This window comes from Sturnira hondurensis, unplaced genomic scaffold (genome assembly GCF_014824575.4).
Source record: "Sturnira hondurensis isolate 20B ecotype Veracruz unplaced genomic scaffold, ASM1482457v3 Scaffold0017082, whole genome shotgun sequence".
Classification (NCBI taxonomy): Eukaryota; Metazoa; Chordata; class Mammalia; order Chiroptera; family Phyllostomidae; genus Sturnira; species Sturnira hondurensis.
In genome coordinates, this window is record NW_028089713.1 from 1,757,297 (window position 1) to 1,776,216 (window position 18,920).

At 43.7% G+C, this 18,920-nt stretch overlaps 1 protein-coding gene across 1 annotated transcript in view; it reads left to right on the forward strand.

Annotated features, from left to right (window-relative positions):
• DSTYK (dual serine/threonine and tyrosine protein kinase) overlaps window positions 1-18,920 on the forward strand; it is a 56,474-nt gene that overhangs the window by 19,363 nt on the left and 18,191 nt on the right. The window contains exons 2-4 of the mRNA XM_037067062.1: window positions 2,214-2,602; window positions 14,216-14,885; window positions 18,368-18,600. Of these exons, the coding sequence (XP_036922957.1) occupies window positions 2,214-2,602; window positions 14,216-14,885; window positions 18,368-18,600 (1,292 nt within the window). The remainder of the gene's footprint in view (window positions 1-2,213; window positions 2,603-14,215; window positions 14,886-18,367; window positions 18,601-18,920) is intronic.

Consider the following 18,920-nt stretch of genomic DNA (forward strand, 5'->3'; position numbering starts at 1 on the left):
TTGTTGTGTTTGGTGTTTCAGTAATTACAAACAGGTAACTAGAGTGGTGAGTGTGTGGTTGTGGACATGATACGAAGGGACTCAGGACAAGCTCATTACTTGCTAAGTGGTTACACAAGAAATTGGCTGTATCCTATTGCCTTTTTTTTTTTTTAAGATTTAATTTATTTTTCGAGAGAGGGGAAGGGAGAGAGAAAGAGAAGGAGAGAAATATCAATGTGTGGCTGCCCCTCACATGCCCATCATGTGGACCTGGCCCTCAACCCAGGCACATGCCTCAACTGGGAACTAAACTGGTGACCCCTTGGTTCACAGTCTGGCACTCAATGCACTGAGCCACACCAGCCAGGGCTGTCCTGTTGCCTTTGATTTTAGGTCAGAATTAGATCACTGGTGTTTTACTCTTTTTTTTTTTAAGATTTTATTTATTTATCTTTAGAGGGGAAGGGAAGGAGAGAGGGAGAGAAATATCAATGTATGGTTGCCTCTCAACGTATGGGTCCCCTTCCGGGGACTGGCCTGCAATCCAGGCATGTGCCCTGGGAATCGAACCACGATCGTCTGGTTCGCAGGCCTGCGCTCAATCCACTGAGCTACAACAGCCAGGCTGGTGTTTTACTCTTGTGCTTAGTAAATACCTTAAACAAAATAGCCACTCAGTTCATGCTCTTTGCTTTTTTAAAGGAACCCATTTCTTCCCCAGGAGAGTAGATTTTCTGGTTTCAGTGTCTGGCGTTGCTGATGTACATGGGCAGGACATGTGCTGTACTTACGGACAGACCTGAAAATCGGGCTCCAGGAAATGCATAGAGGGGCCTGGGTGAAAGCAAACTACTGTAAACCTTTTGGTGGTGGCATTTGTGGAAGAGAAGGAGGTTTGAGGATTTGAAATAGTAAGTTTGTGGCAGGATAGGTACAGTCTAAAGTAGAGCAGCCTCTTAAACGAGTCCGGGTTCTCTTGCTTCATTTATAGGAACAAAACGAACAGCTTATGTGTGGTTTAATACATAAGCTCATGGTTAAGTGACTAGAGTGAATACTAATACTTTAGTCAGTTGGGGTCACCCCAGATTTCAGTGAAGATGTAAGACCGGCCTTCTTTCAGCCAAGGAGCCGAGTGTCGGGGCCTTTCTGACCAAAGCCAGGGGTTGCCCGAATCCTGGACAGAGGCAGGCCAGGCACTGAGCGAGTGGGGGAGTGATTGAGTTCAGAATCTGAGTTTCTGTCAACTAACTTCTGGTTCCCTTTCTCAAACAGAGCCTTTCATACTTGAGGAAGTCTTTTGTTCTTTTTTGAATGCTGTTTGCCTTGTTTGTGGAATTGTGGTTGTCCTGAAAGAATGTTTTTGAGAGAGATCACATCTCTTCCTAGATGTGCCTGGGTTTCACTCTAACAGGCAGTTCTTTCCCTTTGTCTCACCCAGGGTCTTGTCTTCCATAAGCCGAGGGAGTGTGATTTAATTAGGAGATACTGATCTTGATTGAGCACTCAGTTTTTTAAGAAAACACATGATTTGGCCGCTGGGATGCTGTTGCCAGCTATCAGACAGGTGAACCAGAAAGACTCTAGAGTTTATGTAAACTTGAATAAGTTTTCATTTCAGTGTCTGTGTATTTAGAGATTAACTCATACATTTAGTTATAAAATATGTCATAAAAGAGGAAAATAGCAAGCTCAAACTCCTTATGGTAGTGACATTTAAAAAGGCTGAATATGTGCAGGTACTGGGTCTTCTGTTGTCACAAGGGGGACTTTCATTTTGACACGTTCAGGCATAGTTTCTCCTTGGACTCACATCCCAGTTTGTGGCTTTGTCAATGTAATGATCTTGTGATTGTGCCTAAGTCCTTGTAAACTTCTTAGGCTGTCCCTCCACTGGTTGAAAAGGAAGGGGGGAGGGTAAGATCAGGTCACTGCCACCTTTCTGGGTGGAAGCAGCTGCTTTGGGGATGAGCCACTGAGGGGAATTCTCTTTGATACTGAGGAGCCTTTTCTGACAGAGGTGTTTTCCCCGAAAGCTCCTTCAACCAAGAGCCTCCTAGAAATTTCTTCTCTAGGACCCTGGTATCCTGATGGGGTGGGTCTCTGTGAGTCTCTCTGCCCCTCCTTGTTACAGAACAGGGATGGGCCCCCTTCTTGGCTGCACCCTGTATCATCCTCACTCTTCTCTCTGTCCCCCTTTCTCCTTCTCCACCCTCCCCTTCCCCAACCAGGTCAGCTGAGCTGCATTTCCTTCCCACCTAAGGAAGAGAAGTACCTCCAGCAGATTGTGGACTGCCTACCCTGCATCTTGATCCTCGGCCAGGATTGTAATGCCAAGTGCCAGCTATTGAACCTGCTATTGGGGGCGCAGGTGCTTCCTACTACCAAGCTGGGCAGTGAGGAGAGCTGTAAGCTTCGGCGCCTCCGCTTCACCTATGGGACTCAGACTCGGGTCAGCCTGGCGCTCCCCGGCCAGTATGAACTAGTGCACACTCTGGTTGCTCACCAGGGCACCTGGGAGACCATCCCCGAGGAGGACTTGGAGGTCCAAGAGGACAGTGAGGATGCTGCCCATGTTTTAGCCGAACTGGAGGTGATGATGCACCATGCTCTCCTGCAGGTACCAATCTCCTACTTATATAATTGTACACATGTATACCACCTTTTCTTGTATTTGAGCTTTCTCAGAAAGTAATTTGGTATTATATACCCTGGGCTCTGAGCATCAGCTGATGCAGTCAAAGGAACACAGTCTAGGGCGTCGGAAATGGACGTGGTTGTAGCAGTGCCCATCCCTGCCTCTGCTGTCGTGCTGCACAGCCCTGAGCAACTGGTTTGTCTCCTTGCCTCCTATCTCCCTTTCTAAAATAGGGGGAATGTGATACTTACATCTTGACATGCTTTTACAGAATAATTATGATCAGGATTAGGAATCCTTTTTCTTTCTTAGCAGGAAAATGTTGCTAGGAGTGCCTCTAGCCATCCCTTTCTAAAAGGAGCAATAAGACAATGCCTAGTTAATGTTCTTGTGAGAGGTGAGATGAGCAAAAATTTTGTGAGGTTTTCCTTAGGCTTAGCCATCACTTGCTAAGCTAAGTGGGATAGATCATGTTGTACTTTCTAAGGAGCTTGGGAATGTGAGAACAAGTCGGGCTCAATGTTATGAGGTCCAGAGATCCCGGCACAAGAAGAATGTCGTTTGCTTCTCTTTTGCAATAAACTCTCCAAAGAAAACACAGGTCTCGTGGCATATCCTAAAATCATGTTGCCTATCTGGTATTCCTGTCTGCACTTAGGAAGGACTCCTTTCCTGTGCTGGGACTGGGCAATTTTATTAGACTAAATGGGGATCAGCAAAGGAGGTGACTATGCCCGAGGGTCAGGAGTGGGCAGGAGTGGAAACGCAGACACTGCCACAATAGGGTCCATCACTTTGGTTAGCCGTGCCAGGAAGAAAGAGCTAGGTTGGCAAGACTGGGAGAGTGGTTTCTTTTTTCTTAAAACCTCTTCACCTACCCTTGTCCTAACAGGCTTGATCTCTCAGTCAGTGAAAGAGCCCTTTGGTTGTGGCCATGTTCCCCTTTGGTTGTGGCCATGGTCTATATGATATTCTTGAAGTAGAAACTGTCACTTCCTTCCAGAGTCCAGATTTATTATTTTTAAAGATTTCATTAATATATTCTTAGAGAGGGGAGGGGAGGGAGAAAGAGAGGGAGAGAAACATCAATGTGTGGTTGCTTCTTGTGCGTCCCCTACTGGGAACCTGGCGTACAATCCAGGCATGTGCCCTAAATTGGAAATTGAACCAGCGACCCTTTGGTTTGCAGGCTGGCAATCAGTTCACTGAGCCACAACAGTCAGGGCCAGAGTCCAAGTTTATTTTATCTTGATAAAAGCTAGAGGGGGCTATGTATACAAGGGGAGGGCAGAAGACCCAGAATTTATTTAAAAAATTATGTATTTAGTCTTACATGTTTAAACTTCAGTCATATTCAGAGTACTCGCCATTTGATGCAACACACCTATAGAGACGTTTTTTCCACTGCCCAAAATAGTTTTTGAACTTGTTGATTTTGATGCCTTTTGTGCTTCTTCCATTTTCTTGTTTCACCTCTTCCACATCAGCAAAATGTTTTCCTTTGAGGACTTTTTTCATCTGGGGAAACAAAAAAAGTCACTCAGGGTGAGATCAGGTGAATAAGGAGGTTGGGGCATGGGAGTATGCCCTTTTTGGTAAAAAAAGACTGCTGAATACGCAGCACAGTCTGGGCAGGTGTGCTCGTAGATCACCCATCATGAAATGGGCAAACATGTTGAAAGAATCTTCAAAAAAAATTCAGTGATGCCAAACGCAGCCTCTCACCACACCACCAGCTGCTACACTGAAACAGATGGTTCCCAGAACACTCACCTAGTGGGGGAAGCCTGTGCTACAAGGGGCCCGCCCTCCAGAAGATAATTCCATTTGGGGGGGGGCGGTTTCCCTTTGCATAAGGCAGCGTTTTCTCTCAGGTCAGTTTCAGTGGTGGCTTCCCTGTTTTCATACCTAGATCTCACACTTCTTAGCTCAGGGACAATTGCGAGCGTTCTTAGATCTCTGAGAGTAATGCTTATATATTGACCGAGGCTTCTCAGTTGACCCATGAACTTCTTCACAAGTCATAAGCATTTGATTTGTCTGTAATATACTGCCCTGGTTTACTTTTCTCCAGTTTTCAGTAGCTCGGTGATTTTCACACTTGTAGATTTTTAAATGTTATAAGAAATAATGATTTATAACAGGACCCAGTACATATGTACACATGTACATTTGAAATAAAGTTTCATGAAATAATACTTTTACTTCTTGCAAAAGACACTGATATTTTCCTTTTTATTCTGTTTGACTTCATTTTGAAAAAGCAAATGGTAGCAACCACTAAATTGGTGCTATGACCGAATACCTTGTGACCTGGAGCTTACCCTGTTAAACAGGTGAAATGCCCGCTCTGAGTTGGGCGGTGAGTTTGCCTGGTTTTGCCTTTTAAAAGTGGTCTCAGAATGTGAGCAAGGCCATTGCAGGAGGGGCCAGTTATTTGGTTTCTCGGTGCCCCTTCATTTTATTGGTTCCATTTTTTAATGTTCTATTTATTTATTTGTTTGTTTTATTGGTTTCCATCTTTGATGTTCATTTACTTTTGTTCCACGAATTGAGGTGACGCAAGGAAGGAGAGTGAGGGCCTTGCCCAGGTGCACTCTGGGTGCCCGCCGCCCTGTGGGAGCTGCCAGCCCTGCTCCTGGCGTGCTGAGCGCCCAGACCGCAGTAGCGGCTGAGCAGGCTACCTGGCGGGAGGTCGAGATACCAAACAGCTTTCTCTCCATACAGTTGAAGTATATATTCTTAAGGAATATTCTTCTCTCTTGAGGAATTCACTAGTCTTTGTTTCTGTTTCATGTGGTTTCTGAGGCTTCCTTAGCCAGTGTTTCTTCAGATCTGCTTTATTCTCTAATGGTTTTGATGTAGAAATAGCAACGGGCCCCAACGGTTCACAGTGAGAACCCCTTGATGTGGAGCCTCGGTGACCTTAGCAGCCTTTGTGGGGCTCAGGCCCTGGCCTGCCTCTAGTCGGGCTCCTGTCCCCATTAAGCACAGCAGCCATGCCCAGCTCACTGCTGGGGCAGTTCACCGCTACCTTGGAGATTTTTCATGCCAGTGAGAAAGACCCTCTTGTTTCGCTCCCTGTGTATTTAGGACCAGTGGGTTAGCTCTAAACAGCCCTTCCGTGTGGTGTGTGAAAAGGGTGGTAAAGAAAGGAAACATTGAACTAAAGGAAACCAAGATTGAATTAAGGGAAATGGATGTTCATTTTTAACTGTCAAATTATCAAAGCAGAAGTTTTCCTTGCCCTCCTATACAACGGTCGTTCTTCTAACGCGCTGCTTTAAAGTCCTCATACATGAGCCACTTTCGGTGTTTCCGGAATAAGCCGAGGAACCCACAGCACTCGGCGTTCTCAGCTGTTTAGTTCTGAGTCCCCTGAGATTCTTGGTTCATAATTCATTGTTAGAGGAACATGTCAAGCCATTCGTTTCTGAAACCTTGTTTATTGTTAAATTTAAAACATAAAAAGAAACCCTACAACAAAAACAAAACCGTAGTCATTTTCAGTGGGCAGCACATTTCGCTGCTCGCCACTATAGGAGCTGGTTCTGTCTTCTTGTAGAGACACACCCCCTCCCCCACCCAGCCCTTTCTGCACATGCATCTCCCCGCCTCCTTTTCTCTTTTTAACTCTTGTAAGTCCAGTGGACCACAGTCGTGTGCTCAGATTTGTCTCAGTCTGATGTGTGCAGTGTATGTGTATTTTTTTCTGGCGAACACTGTAAGAAAAGGAATGAAAAGAAGCGGAGACGACTAAACTTCTTCAGCCTGAGGTGCGGTCCCTCATCCCAGCGGTGCAGTTTTATTTCCGCGGCTGTTCCCCAGCTCTCAGTGGTTCTGCTCTTATGAATAGCCTGCTTGTCCCTACCAGATGTTCTTTGGCCCTTTGGACAAATGGATGTGTCACCTGGCAGCCAGCCTGCCATATGTTGACACCTTTTTTGGCTCATGGTGATGTCTGGTAGGGTATATTTCAGTGAACTGAAGTAGATGGATGTTTCTAGGAAAGATCTACTAAACTGCAAGTAAATTTTTTTTTTTACTATGTGTAACATTAATCAGTTGGAGTTAAAAAGTTTTTTCTTTATAACCCTCAATCAATAGCTTTTGCTGGAAAAATATGTCTGTTATACAGACATGGGTATTTTTAATTTCTCAGCAGTTAACACTTTCACAAGCCAAAAATCATTATAAATTATCTTACTTAAAATGACAAAAGTTTATGCAAAATTTTAAATCCAAATGGTTTTTAAAAAATTTTTAAAGATTTTTTTAAAAATTTATTTTTAGAGTGAGGGGAAGGGATAGAGAAAGAAAGGGAGAGAAGCGTCAGTGTGTGGCTGCCTCTCACACCCCCCGTGTGGGGACCTGGCCTGCAACCCAGGCACGTTCCCTGACTGGAGTTCTACCAGCAACCCTTTGGTTCTTAGGCCGGTGCTCAACCCACCAAGCCACACGAGTCGGGGCTAAAAATTGTTTAATACTTCATTTTTCATTGTGTTTTTTATTGCCAATTATCCCTTTCATGCCCTTCCCCACCTCCATCCACCCCTCCATCCACCCCCTCCACCCATGCAGCCATCACACAGCCCTCCCTGCCCAGGAGTTATTTTCCTTTGTTCTGCCCCGAGGTCCCCCAGCCCCCCCCCCCCGCCCCCACCCCAGAGCTGTCAGCCTGCTCTCTGTTTTGAGTCTCTCTGTTTTGCTTATTGGTTCTGTTTGTTTTGAACATTGTTTGTTGCTAGAAGGTTAGCGTGTCTCAATTTTTATCTAGTTATTGGCATTTAATATGGCACTTTATAGAAGTAAATTTGTTGTGTGTTGCTTACTTTCTTAGATACCGTATCTTCTCGAACATATCTAAATTGAAAGATAATGGTTGATTGGTAAAAAGTAGGAAGGACATCTGGTCTTCTCAAGGCAAGAAGATCCTTTTGGAGGAGAAAGTATATGAAATTAGGCCAAAACTGGCTATTTCAAGGCAAAGAAATGAAGTTGGGATAACATATATAAGACAGAGAAATAATGATATTCAAGAGATATTAAAATAAAGAAACCATGGTTTTCTGGGGCAAAAAGAAAGGGAAACTAAAGTGACACGTTTTTTTTTTAAAAAGGATTTGGGGGTTCAGGCAAATGCTAAATCTCGTCCAGGCAGTAGTCCTGTGTTCTTTGATTCTAGCATCTCTTTCGCCTTTCTCCTAATGCACACTGACATACACAGTGAAATGTAACTGTCCTGCGTACCTTGTTTTTTGCCAAGAAACCTGGGAATACTCATTATAGGTTCACTTACCTACTAAGGATATGTGTAGTTTAGAGGCAAGATTAAAAAAAGAAATCTTTGTGCTCACCAGAGAAGCCTTGGTATCTCTTAAGAACAGTTTTCTCAGTTCACCTCCAGTGGTTAATTTTTGGCCTTCCAAGGTTGGCTTTTGGGGAGAAAATCTGTCCAGGATCAGGGTCTTAATCTTCCTCTTTTGTCCTCTCCCTTTTCTGGGAGGGAGCCTGCCTCTTGCCTGCACCGGACACCTTCTTCCCTCCTTTTCCCTGTCTCAGAAATCTGCTGTTGTTTCCCTTTGAGAAAGGGGTGTGGTGGGGTAGGGAATCTTTCCCAGTTCAGAGGCTAAGAGGTTGAAAGTACTGTCAACATGCAGAAATTCTTGTTGGGACTATGAAAAATATTTTCTTTTGACTTCTTTTCTGATATTTCACCCAGTCCTGGCAGGATTGTTTCATAGCAGGGCCTTTACTCTGTATCCAGGATATATTTTACTCCTTAACACAGAACACAAGCATTGTTAGGGTCCTTGAATCATCTTGTCCAACCTTTATTCTTCTTTCAGAAGGTCCCTGACAGATGGTTCCTGACGTGTAGTGGACCTTCCGTTACTATTTAAACATGGTGCTTGCAGTCAAGTGGACCTGGCTTTACGCCCTGTCTTTGTCACTTAACTAACTGTGTCACTCTGGTGCTTGGTTCTCTCATTTGCAAGACGGGGGTAGTCAGCCATCTCCTTTAGGACTGATGTGAGTTGAAGCTTAAATGACAGAGTGTGTGTAAAGCACTTAGCAGTGTCTGGTGCCTAGAAGCCAGTTCCCTCCGCCCTTTGTATGAGTTAATCAGTGTCCTCGAGAAGAGGTTGCCTGCTCTCTGTCACTCATCCCTTCCCTGAGAACTGTCCACATTGCAACACCTTCCTTTTGTCAAACCTAAGTCTTCCTGGTTCTGATGTACTTATAGTTATGATTCTGCTCTAATTAGAGACAGTTTTTCATAGTTCATTATGAAGTACTTTTGTAATAAAATGAAAGAGAAATGTTATAAAAAGGCAAATAGTATAAAAGCTAAAGTCATAGAGTTAATAGGTAAATAAATTCTTCCCTTACTCCTTCTTTCTTCTCCATTCCACTATTTTGTCTGTCTGTCTGTCTTTCTCTCTCTCTTTCTTTCTCAGTGGATGTAGTAAGTGGTAAAAGAAAAAAGCTTCAGATTCCTAGTTTATCTGTATCTGTGGGTGTTTGAATATCCACAGGGAGAATGCAAAGTGTCCATTCAGTACATTCTTGTAAACTTGTCTTTTACAGACAAGAAGTATGAAGTGCAAAGAAGATAGTTCTGATCCTTAGATAGTTCAGATCCATAGGGCTTCATGCTTATCAGTTGAGGTGCAGAGCCTCTGTTTTGGAGTGTTTGGGTTTGTAAATATAGTCCCACTTTTAGCATTATGCTTTCTGTGGTTAGTTTAAGGGTTTGGGATTGTGTTTTTTCCCAAGCCTTGTTTCTGGCACCTGAGTTACCATACTGATGTTTTTACTGAGTAGGAAAATGAGCTTGCATCCCTTCCATGCTGACCGCTGCATAAAGCTATCAGTTGGCTTCAGTCTGGTCTCAGGTGCTTATGAGGCGTGTTATAGCCTGGAGTTGCAGCTCCCTGTGAGACTGTACCACAAGGGTCAAGGTGTTTTCTGCAATGTAACAAGAGTAGGGAGGTGTTTTTCTTAATATGTGAGTAACACTTAAGAGTGATAACGAGTCCTGGCTGGTGTAGCTTAGTGGATTGAGCGTGGGCCTGCGAACCACACGATCGCAGTTCAATTCCCAGTCAGGGCACATGCCTGGGTTGCAGGCCAATTCCCAGCAGGGGACGCACGAGAGGCAACCGTACATTGATATTTCACTCCTCTCTCCTTCCCTTCCCCTCTAAAGATAAATAAATAAATCTTTAAAAAAAAAGAGTGATAACGACTTCCAGGAGCTATGTAGAAATAATGAAGAATGAACCCTGTGTGAAAACAAACACACACAAAAAACTGCCTTTCAACTGCCATGGGAGAATTGGCAGCAAAAATGGGGAGAATGTGGCAGCAGGGATGAAGCTGAGGGTGTGTCCATGGGGGAGCAAGGCAGGACAACAATATAGTTGTGTTCTTTTCTTTTGTGTGACATAAACCCAAGGTTTCAGGACTGCAGAGAAAGCAGAGACAGCTGTGACCTACCCGAGGACATGGCTGCCTTCTGTCTAAGGTGGCAGTCGGCGTGGCCATTCTTGGCTGGAAACGGGTGCCGGCAGCATGCCAGGGGCACAGAGCACGGGCTCTCATCAGTGGAGCTGGCTGTCTTAGGGAGCTGTCAGACCTCCTCAGCAGCTGCATGATTTCTTAGCATTTAAGATGGTGTCATTTACACCAAAAACAAACCAAAGAGGTGAATTCTGGTGCCTGCAGAGTAGCAGTCTCCTTTCTCTTGCATTCTCAATCTTGCCAGGAAAATTGATGGTAACGTCAGCATCTGTCGATCCCATAGATCTGTGCAGAATGCGTCCCACAGAAGAAATCTCTGTAGGAATCTACTGTGGCTTAAGATGGAAGTAGGGGGTGCTCTCATGCTTCCCTGCGATCTGGTTCCTTGACTGAGTTAGAAGAAAAGTGCTCACTCACTGCATCCTTCTTGGAGTAGGGGCAGACAGCAATTCCAGATACACGTGTGGGTTATGGGTTGACAGGTAGAAAATTTTACTTGTGGTTAATTAAAAAAAGTACGTACTGATTTTAGAGAAATGAAGGGAGGGGGAGAGAAACGTCAATCTGTTGTTCCACTTACTTTATGCATTTATTGATTGCTTCTTACATGTGCCCTGACCAGGGCTAGAACCCGCAGCCTTGGCATATCTAACCAACTGGGCTAAGCCGGCCAGGATTACTCATAGTTATTGAAAGTGGTTTTGAGCAAGTGGTAAAGGCATCACTTATTTATCCATTCCTTTCACATTTATTTACTCAGTGCCAGGTGCTGTTCTAGGATCTGGGAAGGAACATAGCCTTCCGTGGAACAGGCAGTGTGAGGTCAGACTTCCCCCGAAGGTGGTCATGATAGGGCCCAGAACAGGTCTGGCTCATCCTCTAGCAGTTCTTTTTTTTCACTCCCTGTCTCCAGGAGACAGTGCTGGCTTCCTTTTTGTTTATAGCTGTGAGGCATGAGTCATCCCTTCACCATAAGTATTGCAGAATCTCGTATCACATTCCGGTCTGATTCGTGCTGCTGCCAAGGCTCAGCCAGCAGCCCTTTTTTCCTGTCCTCTAGACAGGAGGCCTCATGATAGAACAGCGAGGCCAACTGGACAAGTTACTTAACTGAGAAACGGGGAAGAGGGCATGGAACTTGTTTTCTATCCATTTTTGTTTAGTACAGGATATATTGAGGAGTAGACGAGTTCTTTCTAGCTGCCAGCATGTCAGGGGATACCTCCCATTAGAAAACCTTGAATCCATTTAAAACAAATGAATTTGCCTCAGATGAAGTTGAAATGAGCAGCTCAACTCAGCTGGGTCTTAGAAAGGATATTGATTCTACAAATGGACTTGGCAGCCTTGGCCAATGGTTCTATAGCACACACAAAATGGTCCTTTGAGGAAAACCTGGAAATTTATTTTAGAATTTTAAGAAAATCCATCAAATAGACAAGCAAACAAAAATTCTTCCTGAAAATTTTCTGAACAACACTTACTTTGGTTTAGAATATTTAGGCTTTTATTTACTTTAGAGAGAGGGGAAGGGAGGGAGAAAGGAAGGAAGAGAAACATCAATGTGAGAGAGAAGCACCAATCAGCTGCCTCTCAAACAGCCGTAACTGGCATCTGGCCTGCAACCCAGGCATATGCCCGTACTGGGAATTGAACCAGTAACCTTTTGCAGCGTGGGACTGTGCCTAGCCAACCTGGCCAAACCAGTCAGGGTGGCTTACATCTTTTAAAATGCAATTTTAAAATAAATGTTTTTGAGAGCATTTTCATTTATAATTCTCTACCGTATTATATTTTAATTTCTTGAGATCTTTCTTCTAGTCTTTTTCTAATTATATGAAATTATAATGTTGGCATTTAGGTAGTTGTGTGTTCTACTCTACACATCAGAAGTTCTTACCCACATTTTCCATATGCCTCATGAAAGGATTCTTACTCCAGCAGTGTGACTCGGGAGTGAGAGAGGGTTGGCTTTGAATATCATGGTGAGTGTCAGATTAATCTTCCAGTCAGAAAACGTTTCATGCAATTCAAGGCACAGCTGACTCAGCAGATGTCTTCTTGTCCTAGGCTTGGATGGAAACTAGGTGGATGTATGCAGTGTTTGCTCAAATAGATGGTGAGATACTAAAGGCACTCTACCTTTGAGTTGAAAGTGGCCAGCCAGATGACACTTGCGTGACATACTTTAGAATGAAACGTACTGGTGCTTTGCTGTGAGTGGGAGAGAACTCTCTGTCACACACACACACACACACACACACACACACACACACACAGTATGAGAAACAATAGGCTGGCATTTCTCAGTTCTTTCTTACTTACCTAGAGAAGGAGATCAAAAAGGCGAGAGGTCCTAGGATTTGATATTTGAAAATCTCCCATCAGAAAGACATCTTGCTCAAATAAGGTAAGGAACGAAAACAAAATATTACTCCAAATGGAACTAAACAAGTTGTATATTTTTTTAGATTTCAGATAAAGCAAAATTTCAACATCTGATAACTATTAAGGACATAAATTTGGGCAGCTTTGTGTTGAGTTCTGGCACGTAAATTGTGCCAGAATGCAGTGGAGGGATGGTTTTTGAGTTTGTAGACCCCTGAAGACTTCGGGAGTTGGTGTGCTTATGGTGGTGATACAGGCGTGAGTCTTCAGGTCAACCCTTAGGTCCAGAATTGGCCAGGCACAGAGGCCAATTTCAGAGAGACAGAGGAGCAGCATATGCAGCAGATGGAAATGTGTACTCCACAGTGCTTCAGGATCCTTAGGAAAGAAAGAAAACACAAAGCAGAAACTGTTGGCTAGGAAAAGGACCTGTAGAAGGTGTGTTTCTAAGCCACAGATCATTCTTGAAACTCACTTGAAGAACTTGGGTTCAATTAAATGCAAAAGACAGAAAAGCAGGGGCTTGTTTAAATAAGACACAGGTTAATTTTTTTTTAAACAGAAGAACTGCTGGGCAGTTCAGGGCTTGTGTGGCAGCAATGTGGTCATCAGGTTTCCAGGCTCCTGGGTTTTTTCCGTTTCATGCAAAAATGAATCCTTAACTCTGGGTCCACACTGAGGTTAACCTTGCAGCTGCGGCGTGACCACCTCTGCTCTGGATGTTACATCTGTGCTTCAGACAAGTAGGGCATGGCCAACGGGCATACTTCTTGCTAGAATCAAATCTCTAAAGGGCTTTCCTGGTAGACCCATATACTTAGTTGGCCACCCCTGTCTGTAGAGGACATTGCCTTCCCAGATAACACAGAGGCTAAATACTGAATGGGCCTACTTTAGTTTCTGCTATACCACGTGATCCTGAGAATAAAGGTATTTCCAATACTTAAGTGGCTAAGACTTTGGAATGCCTGCAGACTCAGAGAATAGGACAGTAATAATGCTGGCAGGCCTGGCTTTTAGCTGTAGCTTGATTGATTCAACAGTATTGAGCACTTACTCTATGATGGACACTGGAGTTACAATCATGAATAAGATAGACATAGTTACTGCCCTCAAAGAGTTTATTGGCTGATGGGGAAAAATGTGTTTTAAATAAATAAATTTTAGATGTGTTAAACAATAAGAAAAGGAGAGGCAGAGAAAAATGCTTTGGGATTATGTCATAGGAAAGCCTCTGTAAGGGTATGACATGACATAAGATTTAAAGGCCACTTCGGAGAAGCCAGGTCAGAGATGTGGGGGTGGGGCTGTGAGACGGGTGCGGGGGCAGGGGAGCTCCAGTTATCTCAGTCTGGTAACTCCCATAATAGTTCTTTCTTCTGCTGTCTGTCTTCTTCATCAGAGAGAATCGTGAGTTTCCAAGCAACATAGGAAGTCAGGGACTAAAAAGTATTGTTTTCGTTGGAAATGGCTAAGGACACTGCCATTCTTTCTACTTACTTGTTTTTTCACTCTCTAGATGAGTGTTGGTAACTGATGAAGGAGGTGGACAGATGACTGGGGGCACCCCAAAGTCCAACTGCCCCATTATAGATCAGGATTTCGGTCTTGGTGTGGGACTTTGGGGAGGCAAGGATTACTTGACCCTGAAGTGCTGATATGACCTCGTTACCATTCCAGGACGTGGACATTGTGCTAGCACCGTGCCAAAGCCTCCGGCCCACAGTGGATGTTCTGGGTGACTTGGTGAATGATTTCTTCCCTGTGATAACCTATGCACTTCACAAAGATGAACTATCCGAGAGGGATGAGCAAGAGCTTCAGGAAATCCGAAAGTATTTCTCTTTTCCCATATTCTTTTTCAAAGTACTGAAGTTGGGCTCAGAGATAATTGACTCTTCCACCAAAAGAACGGAGAATGAGAGATCACCACTTCATCGCCAGCTAATTGACCTGGGCTATCTGAGCATCAGTCACTGCAACTGCGGGGCCTCTGGCCAGGACACTAAAGCTCAGAGCATGTTGGTGGAGCAAAGTGAGAAGCTGAGACTCTTGAGCACATTTGCTCACCAGGTTCTACAGGCTCGCTTGGTGGATGGAGCCAAGGCCCTGAACCTGGTGCACTGCTGCTGCCTTGACATCTTTATTAACCAGGCCTTTGACATGCAGCGGGACCTGCAGATTACTCCCAAACGCCTAGAATATACGCGAAAAATGGAGAATGAGTTATATGAATCATTGATGAATATTGCCAACCGAAAGCAGGAGGAAATGAAGGACATGATTGTTGAGACACTCAACACCATGAAGGAGGAACTTCTGGATGACGCTGCCAACATGGAGTTTAAAGGTAGGTCCCAGAACACTTGGTGGGGTGCTAGGACTACAGGACCCTCTTCCCTTTCCAGCTGGAAATGGGGAACCCGCAGGGTTTTCTCATCTATGCCCCTGTCGCCAGCAGGTACCTACTGGGAATCATTTATAATCTCCAGTTTGTGTCTGGGTCCACTTGACCTTAATGGAGCTGGAAAAGAGCCGCTTGAAGAATGTTACTAAGTCATGCTTTATTTAACCGTGGCTCCTTGGGCATAGCACATTTTTTATTGGCTCTTTTTGTGTGTGAGTCTCCATTTTGCTTTTAGTCTGCTCTTGAAACCCAAGTTAGGAGCCTTTCCCAAAGCAGTGTTTTTAGCTTTTCTGCTGGTCCCATTCTTAAAATAGCTGTTAACAAGATCGGGCCACAGGGGTTAGTCTTTTGGTGTCTGAGGTTTTAGATGCTGCTGACTGTCTGCTGACAGCTATACAGACTTCCCTGCACCAGACATTAACTTACTGCTGTTAGAATGGCATGGTTTGCAAGTTATGCTTTAGGTTCTCAACCATGGCTGTATATCCAGATCACCTGGGAGGGTCTTTGAAAATACAGATGCTTAACACTGCTAGTTCTTCAAGAGTTTTTGGTATGGGACCTAAGGGCATTATGTTTCTTGTGTTTTTTATTTTTTATTTTTTGGCTTGTTTGTTTGTTTTTTCAAAAACAACCTCCCTAGGCACATTATACTCGTTACCATTTTCTAGATGAGGGAACTGAGGCTTAGACAGTAATTTGCTCAAGGTTACATAACTCCTAAATTGTAGAGGCAGTATTTGAATCAATATAGCCTGATTCCTGAGTCCATACTCTTCTATGCCACGCTTCACTGCTTCTCAGTCTGTTCCCAGTTACGGGATGCGACCGTCTCCCTCGTAGCCAGCTTCAACCCCTCAGCATTGCCTTCAGCTGTGTTCTTTCTCTTTGCCCTCTTCCACTTGGTTGCCGCGTCCTGATGAGTCTTCTCCCATATTTTCTATCAACCTTTGCCTTCCTGTTCCCTCTTCTTTAGTCTAACTGAACTGTTGTCACCTGGTTGATCTCACTGACATCTTTTTCTCCTTTCTCTAGTTTATCTTTACTGACCCCCTGTTCCTACAGACTATGTTTAGACTTCTTCACCTAGTATTAAAGATTTTTCCAAAGCCCAGCCCTTACCAGCTATTTCGGTCATATTTCCTACTGTGAACCTTCATGCAATTTCTGTTCAGTTGCTCTCAACTGCTTGCTGTCTTCTATATGCTCCTCTTTTTTTTTTTAAAGATTGTATTTATTTATCTTTAGAGGGAAAGGGAAGGAGAGAGGGAGAGAAATATCAATGTATGGTTGCCTCTCGTGCGTCCCCTGCTGGGAACTGGCCTGCAACCCAGGCATGTGCCCTGACTGGGAATCGAACCATGATCATCTGGTTTGCAGGCCCACACTCAATCCTCTGAGCTACACCAGCCTGGGCTATATGCTTCTCTTACCTTTTCTTTTTGCTCCATACCCTAAATCTGAAATGTCTTTTATTGTCTGTGAATGCTACCTACCCTTCAAGGCATCTTCTGAGTAATGTTTTTCATGAAGCTGTCTTTGATTTTATTAGCTAATAACCATTGCATTCATCTGAACTCCCAAAGCATTTCATTTGTAATTGAAATGTCTGACGTATTTCACTTTATTATAGTTATTAACAATGATGTTCTTCTGTTTTCTAAAATTTTGAAGATGCAAGAGAATAGGATCTGGGCCTTATTATTATATCTCTTGCAGCAAATAACGTAGAGTCTGTTACACTACCTCTTTGGCGACTGAATGGGTATGTGAATGGTGGTATGTGGCCATTAAACTTATGGATATGAAGGAAATATGGTTGGCTTTAGCAAGCATAGGAGGCTTCATTTCTTAGTAAAGATTAACAATATTCCCTCTTTGTTGAATTCTTACTGTAAGGGGGAGTTGCTGAGACATGCTCACTTGCAGTGGAAATCCTGGGAAGTCTTCTGAGTAATTAAAGGCCCTGGACTGGCAGTACTGACATCATAGTATACACAGGGCAGCTAAGTTGGGCAGACAATAGAACACTTGATTGTCCGTCATTGCCAGGCATACCGTGTTTGGTGTCTGGGGTGTAATGGTTAGTTCAATGGATGTGGGAGGGACTGGGAACAAGCGGATCGCATGTCTGGCCCAGTTAACTACGTTGTGTGTTTTGGATCTACTTACCTGGTTGGCTATATATTAGACGCAACTTACATATTTGTTTTTTACCTTGTTCTGAGTCCTCTCTGGGTGTTCCAGGGGCGACGATAAATAGATTTGGAAGAGCTCTACAACATATTCTGTGGAGCCAGATTTCTATTAAGACCGCATATTAAGTACTGTATACATGGCACTTAGGTATAGGTGTACACGGCTCAAAGGTATAGACACACTATCCCCAGTCATCCAGTTTTCCTCCATATCTGCCGCCCACTGCTTTTTCACTTAATTCGTATCTTAGAGACCTTTTCATAAATGGCTGTACCTTAATTTATTTAACTATTCCCTTACTAATGAACATTTAGGCTATTTCTTTGTTTCTTTTATTTATTTACTCACTTGCTGTTACAAACTGTACTGCATTGATCATCATTATACATATATATCTCTGGGACTTGTATATTTCTAGAAAAATAACTTCTAGAAGCAGTGTAGTTAGGTCAAAGGTTATATAGGATTTTGTTGTTGTGGTTAGTTACTGTAGAATTTTGATAGATGCTGACAGATTTCCTCCAAAGCGGTGACACTGAATTTCCACCAGTACACACACGAGTGCCTTTTTGGGAGTGGAGTGTTTGCAGGTGATTTATCTTTTGTTAACTTCTGTCCTCTGGCTTACAGAACAGTTTCTAATCTTGGGAAGAGGAAGAGGCATGGAGGGGACAATGAGTGTTCTTGGCTTGACTTTCTGTTTATCTACTAATTGATTGTAACTGAATTCCCAACTCTGGGATTTTTCTCAGCATGCTAGGGGCTTTGGAATTCATGAGCTCTGGGTTCAGTGCCGGATGTAGTCCTTCCTGACGCCCCGTCCTCTCCCCAGTGGCCCACTTTGTCCTCCCTGGGAAGCTGTTTCCTGATCTCAAACTATAAACAGTGATACCCACCTGACAAAGCTACTGTGAGAATTAAATTAGACTGTGTGCAAATTTCTATAGTGCTTTCAAAGAGTCTGCACTCAATAAAATAAATATGATCAAAAAACTAACAAAATCAATAGGCTTATTCTAGACACAATTGCTCCTTCTTAGGATTATTAGCTCCCTTAAGTAGTTGAAGGTTACATGGCCCCCGATCACCCCGAGGGTCAGAGTTCATCAGCCCGCCGTCTGTTTTGTAGCTGTTGTCGTGGTGGCTCCTTGACTTGAGCGATGTTTTTATTCGGTGTGCCTGCTCCTTCCCCTCACAGCCAACTAACTTATTTCTCTGCCTCATAGATGTCATTATCCCTGAGAATGGAGAACCAGTAGGCACCAGAGAGATCAAATGCTGCATCAGACAGATCCAGGAACTCATCATCTCCCAGCTGAATCAGGCGGTGGCTAACAAGCTGATCAGCTCAGTGGATTACCTACGGGAGAGTTTTGTTGGAACGCTGGAACGGTGTCTGCAGAGCCTGGAGAAGTCTCAGGATGTCTCAGTTCACATCACCAGTAATAATCTCAAACAGGTAAAGAGTTTAAGACGCTACGTCCTGGCTAACACATGAAACAGAATCCATGCATAAGCCCAACATCAAGTTAGCCAACAATTTCCCTTTCAACTTCTTGTTGATCCACTTAGAATTTTATTTATGCTCATTTCCTATCATAGGACCATTGCCTGTAGGAAGTGCTTATGAACTGTACAACTGTAGTTAAGTCAATGAGCAAGAAGAAGATGAAGAAAAGGCACCCAAATAGTCACAAAATGTGTGATCAACTTGCATTGACACTGCATACATATTGGGAATTAAATTTGAAAACCTTCAGACCAGACTATGTTCTTGGA